The sequence below is a fragment of the Crassostrea angulata genome, chromosome 10, assembly GCF_025612915.1.
Source record: "Crassostrea angulata isolate pt1a10 chromosome 10, ASM2561291v2, whole genome shotgun sequence".
Taxonomy (NCBI): Eukaryota; Metazoa; Mollusca; class Bivalvia; order Ostreida; family Ostreidae; genus Magallana; species Magallana angulata.
In genome coordinates, this window is record NC_069120.1 from 49,950,575 (window position 1) to 49,956,690 (window position 6,116).

General features: G+C 36.9%; 1 protein-coding gene across 1 annotated transcript; it reads right to left on the reverse strand.

Moving 5' to 3' along the window:
* Positions 1–767: 767 nt before the first annotated feature.
* LOC128167013 (UPF0489 protein C5orf22 homolog) lies at positions 768–5,908 on the reverse strand. The gene is made up of 4 exons (XM_052832502.1): positions 5,493–5,908; positions 3,052–3,113; positions 2,628–2,753; positions 768–2,420 (listed from the first exon to the last, which is right to left on the reverse strand). Exons 1-4 carry the CDS (start codon positions 5,767–5,769, stop codon positions 1,287–1,289), a joined length of 1,599 nt encoding a protein of 532 aa, XP_052688462.1. The 5' UTR covers positions 5,770–5,908; the 3' UTR covers positions 768–1,286.
* Between the last annotated feature and the right edge of the window lie 208 nt (positions 5,909–6,116).

Below are 6,116 nucleotides of genomic sequence, written 5' to 3' on the forward strand. Positions count from 1 at the left end.
TGTAAAACTTCGACCCCCCCCCCCCATTGTGGCCTCACCCTACCCCTGGCTGTCATGATTTTCACAACTTTGAATCTACACTCCCTGAAGATGCTTCCACACAAGTTTCAGCTTTCCTGGCTGATTAGTTTTTGAAAAGAAGATTTCTAAAGATTTACTCTATATATTCCTATGTAAAATTTTGACCCCCCATTGTGGACCCACCCTACCCCCAGGGGTCATGATTTTCACAACTTTGAATCTACACTACCTGAGGATGCTTCCACACAAGTTTCAGCTTTCCTTGCTGATTAGTTTCTGATAAGAAGATTTTTAAATATTTACTCTATATATTCCTATGTAAAACTTCGACCCCCCATGGTGGCCTCACCCTACCCCCAGGGGTCATGATTTTCACAACTTTGAATCTACACTACCTGAGGATGCTACCACACAAGTTTCAGCTTTCCTGGCTTAATGGTTCTTGAGAAGAAGATTTTTGAAAATTTCTCAAATTTTTTCATTAATTTCTAATTATCTCCCCTTGAAAAAGGGTGTGCCCCTTAATTTTCACAACTTTGAATCATCTTTGCCTAAAGATGATTTGTGCCAAGTTTGGTTGAAATTGGCCCAGTAGTTCTCGAGAAGATGTTGAAAATGTGAAAAGTTTACGGACAGACGGACAGACGGACAGACAGACAGACGGACGGACAGACGGACAGACGGACGACAGACAAAATGTGATCAGAAAAGCTCACTTGAGCTTTCAGCTCAGGTGAGCTAAAAATGATCCATATGATGCCCTTGGTTATGTCCCTTAAATCTGATTATTATGCATTACATGACTTAAATACATCAATATAAATGGCACTTCTTATAAATAAATCATCTCAGGTTACATGTGGACATTTATATTTCACATACATGTATTAATATTTCTGACAACAATAAGTGTTCATATAGATGTAAATATCTAATGTGTTGATTACATTTCCATACAATAACAAATGATAAACTAAATAAGTCTGGTACAGTTTGTTTTGACAGTCTTGTTAACAACTGTACCTGCCTTGTTAACATACTTTAATGGTTTTGTAAAAGATAGATCAGTTAATCTCAGCTATCAATTTCTAACCATTGTAAAGATTGCAGTAAAACAAAATAAAATTGAGCACTTTCGATGTACATATATATAGAATAGACGGTTCCATAGATATACTACAATGTATTATATAAAGATATGTTTTACCAATCACCAAAGCCGTGAGAACACATCGACAAAGCACATACATCACAAACACCCTGCCTCACGATGATTTGTGTCTGTGGGGCCATCCATGTTTACCCCCCAGTAACCACGGGTCATAGTGCACCTTCACATTGCTAAACACACTACTAATAGCCTTCATCACACTGTGTTCAATGAGATAATACTGGAAGCGGGGCGTGTAGCCGTCGCGGACGGACCGACACACAGTCACTAGGCGGGGGCGGTGGAGAGAGTTCAGTATCTTGAGCAGGGTGGAGGTTCTGAGAATCGTCTCGTTTTTCGTCGGCCTGTGAGCAAGAACCATGGAATCTACTGGAGTATTGGAGCCCATGCAGATCTGAAAGCCGGGGTTAGTGAGAGGTAGGTAGGAGTTTATGGTGGTGGTCAGACAGAAGCCTATCTTCTTCAGTGTGGCGATCTGCTTGGCACTTAGGTGTCCAAAAAACAGGTCAATCAGCTGGTTCAGCAGGTTCTCCGACTCCTTGCTCCTCTTCTCACACGACACTCTGTTACCCTGCTGCCAGAGGAACTGCTTTAACATGTCCGCTGACTCCTTCCGTGCTTTGTCTTTGCACTTCTTGTATGAATACTGTTTAGTTTGTGGTTTTGTTTTACAGTCCAATGCATTCTGAAACAAACGTAAGGCTTTAACTAGGACTCTGTCCGTCTCTTGTTCTTCTTTTACAGTTTTTGGACAGAACAACTTCCAAAGCACACCATTCATCATGTTCAAGGAAGCGATGGGCATCCCTACATCCAGAAGGGGCTGGGAAACATGGGTGGTTCCAAAGAAATCCAGATCTATGTCCAACATGAGGCTGTCCTGCTTTGTAACCCAGCCCCCCTTGGAGAGCCTCTTGATTGCTTCATCCTCTCTTACAGATTCCAAGTAAAACTCTCTTTTGATGTTGCATGACGATGGTTTTAACATTTGTTCTGTACCTACGTTGGTTAACCCCTCATATGGGAAGGGGATGTAACTACACTCCTTGACATTGCTCTCGTTCTTGGTGCAAGTACAGATAACTTTCTCCTTGAGGGTCTCTCCGGTTGTGACCATCGCTGTGCCTATTCCTCCCCAGGTTTTTTCGTAAACACTTTCATGGTTCTCTTGGTCCCACTTTGGCCACACCCAGATAATCCTCTTCATAATACCCGCCATGATAGATTGCTTAAAAACAATATAAAAGTGTGGGAATATTACGGTAGTACAAGTACCTTAAAATATCTGATGATAATTTGAATTGAGCATATATAGGCTTTGTGTATAAACCTACATGCATCTCTCTCTTATATTGGTGTTATATTTGTCATTTTTACTAAGATTATGCAACTGATTAACAAACCTTTCGAAATTCATCGTGGGCTTATTACTTACCACAATAAAGACGTCATTTCTCTGGATCATCATGTTGATTTCTCTGCTGTCTCTTGGCATTCTAAATGAGGGGTACCCAGGGAAATAGAAGGGTGGGGCCAAATCAGAGTGGCCATCAATATGGAACTGTAACAAAGAAAAATACACTCACAACTAGAATAAAGCAGTCAGTATGATTAATCAAAAACAATAAAATAGATTGGTTGATTTTTGCATGTTTAAAAATGAATGTAATGAACATGTAATTCATATCAAATGTAACTATAATTTCAGTTGTAAAAATAGGAGTCTAAGGACTATTTATCATGCATTTTCACCAAATCACTTTCTTCCAACAGACAAGTGGTTAAACCAAATTCATGAATTCACTTTGATGAAAGGAAAACATGCTATCTAAAGTATTGCAATTCAAAAACACACATACCAAAATATTTCCATGAGACTTCAGAGTTCCTGCTTTTACTGCATTCATCCAAATAGGAATCACTAAAATTACAAATAAATCATGTCTTAAAATACATGCATGTACAAGTTGTGTTCCTCTACATAAAAAGAGCATGATCCCATAAATGATTTAAGAAATTTACAGTTTTAATGAGAGTAATTAATTCTGTATAAAATCCATATACATGTATCAGTATACATATCACGTACTGAGATACTGTGGTTTCATCAATATTCGTTGAATACCAATTTTCGTGGATTTCGTTGTTAATATAACCCATGAAATTAAATGTTCATTGAAATGCAATTTCTATTAACATTTTGTTGCGTAGGGTCATTGGCCACGAATTTACATATCCTTGAAACTGTGATTTTTACTTTATCAACGAAAATTGATACCCTTGAATATTAATGAAACCACAGTAATATGTTTTAGTGTTTACCAGTAGGTACCAGTATACTACCGATATATTTTAAAACTTTATTTTATTTTACCCACAATAAAAGAAAATAAGTTCAAATCAAAGGTAGTCTAGACATTTCTCCTTTATCGTCATCTTCGCAAGCCAAGAGTTTACAATTCCTAGCCAAGGTTGTAAAGGAGCAGAGTGGCTCTTAAATTAACCCTTGGCTTGTGTAGATTGGTGCTCTATCACATACAACTATAGGAAATAATTTTGAATTATACAATGGAGCATTCACTTTTATTGTTCTTAAAAATGCAAAAAAACAAATTTGATTTCATATTTTGAACAACCAAAATCTCAGTTTTTTGAGTAATCTGGTGTTAGCAAGCAGACACGGCTCTATCAACACTTGTCAAACAGCTGTGCAGCAAGGCTCATACGGAAAAATATAAACAATGCTTATTTATATTCTGCCTAATCAATACTAGCGTGCGACCAGTTCTCGCCGAGTACCATTTCTCGCCAGTATATTGTTACATCATTTTATCAACACATAAAATTATATACCAAAAATGACGTCACAATGTACTGGCGAGAAATGGTACTCAGCAAGAACTGGTTGCACGCCAGTAGAGTTTAGGCACATTAACATATATCTAATATGAATATTAAACTATTAAGAAGGAATAACACACCTGGAAAAAGTCACTCAAATCAATTGGAATTTTTTTTATCTTGAAAGATGTAATGATAAATAAACTGAACAAATGTCAAATAAGCGAAAAAATTTGCAGTTTGGGGATAAAAAATGAATATCTAAAATAATTATGCCAGTAAGTAACAACAAAAGCCCCTGCGGGATTCGAACTCGGGGATGTATAGATCACAAGTCTGACACTTTATCCACTCAGCTATGGAGTACGTTTCATGTTTCAGTCCATAAAATCCTTTTAATAAAACGAAATTTTGTTTCGATCAGTGGTCAGCCATTTTGTGATGATGTGTTATTCCACCTTTAAAAGGTGACATCTATAAAGATACCTAGAGTTTGACATTCTGCCAAAAGTATTGCCTCAAGGACAATTTGGCTTCGTCATGGGTTTTCATGGGAAGAAACAATTCTTATACAGGTTATTTTCGTCCAAAATTTTTACACCCAGTTTTATATCTTCAATCCTTGTACAACTAAATTCGCCCAAATATTGAAATATTTCCCTGTATGTATATTATACATATATTACATGGCTTCGAGGGCGACATATATACCACAATATTTGCCCGAGGTGACAGATAAGCCCTGGAGTGTTATGTTCGGCATCGGGAGACATAACACCCCAGGGCTTTCCTGTCACCGAGGAACAAATATTGTGGTATTGTCGCCCGAGAAGACATGTAATATATGTTATATAACATTTTTTAAAATAAAAATCTGTTAAAGAATATATTTACCTCATTAGCATGTGTATTTTTAATTATTAATGCATCTTCATATCTTACAAATCAATTTTCTTGTAAAATGTCGATCAATGCTTTCAAACAGAACATAACTATTCAAATTAAACAATTAAAGTTAGTTTCTCTGAATAGGAGACACTGTCATGACATTTTTATTTTTGAGGAACTGTTTACGGTTGCTTAGCTAAATTTCGAACCTGACGTAATTAATATGCAGAATGATTGCACGCAGGATGATATAACAGTTTCAGGAAGGCATTATAACCATTTCCTGTGAAACATAACTTTTTATAGGGAGTGCAATATAACTATTTCCGGTGTTATTCAGCAATTTTTAGGGCATAGTAATAAAATTATCTAATTTGTGACATAACGAAAAACCTTCTTCAAAATGTTATATAATTGTTTATATTGCATTAAACAGTGTTAAACCGAATTTTATTTCAATAACACACACACACACACATATGTTAAACACATGCTATTATAATTATTTAGTAAGTTGACCAGTAAATCACATACTGGCATTAAACGGTTAATTGTGATGTGTAACATTTACCCTGGTGATGTTCTTCCACGACATGGACGGCCAACATGGAGGTCGCGTTTTTTGACCCCCTGTGCACCGTATGGCTGGCGTGTAACCCCCGAGGCCGGCGATGTCGGTTGGCGACGAGGTTGAATGTGGTGGAACTGGCTTTGTTGTATTGCAGAAGTTTAACATATGTCACAACAAATGCTGTCACCACTGCCAAGGCAATCAGATTTCCTGCAACATTGCGCCTCCATGTCACACGCATTTTGGATCTAATTGAGCGGCAACAGTTTCTTACCATGGAATCGACGTTATGCAGATCATGACAGAAACTAGATTTTTGATACAGCTAACAGATGCCCTACGTGATGTCCATTTTTTTTATAAACTTTTTTCCCCCAGCCAACACTAAATTCCAAAGTGACAGATGTCTTCAAGAGTTGTCGTTCGTAAGCTAAAGTGAACAAGATAGGTCGTACTATTTTTATTCGACAGAATTTGTCCACACACCAAATAAAATATACCATAAAGTTGTTTTACATGCTATACATGACTTTTAAGCATTGCATGCAATTATTATTCTTAAGAAGACATGTAATTTTTTCATAAGGGTTGTGAACCAAAATTAATAACCTAAATGGTCAACAA

Excerpts from the sequence above, each read along its gene's own strand:
- LOC128167013 (XM_052832502.1), bottom strand. The coding sequence starts at position 5,769 with ATGGTAAGAAACTGTTGCCGCTCAATTAGATCCAAAATGCGTGTGACA. Across the intron at positions 3,114-5,492 it reads CGTGGAAGAACATCACCAGG|TGATTCCTATTTGGATGAAT; the intron begins GTAAATGTTACA and ends TTGTAATTTTAG. Across the intron at positions 2,421-2,627 it reads GAAATGACGTCTTTATTGTG|CAATCTATCATGGCGGGTAT; the intron begins GTAAGTAATAAG and ends ATTGTTTTTAAG.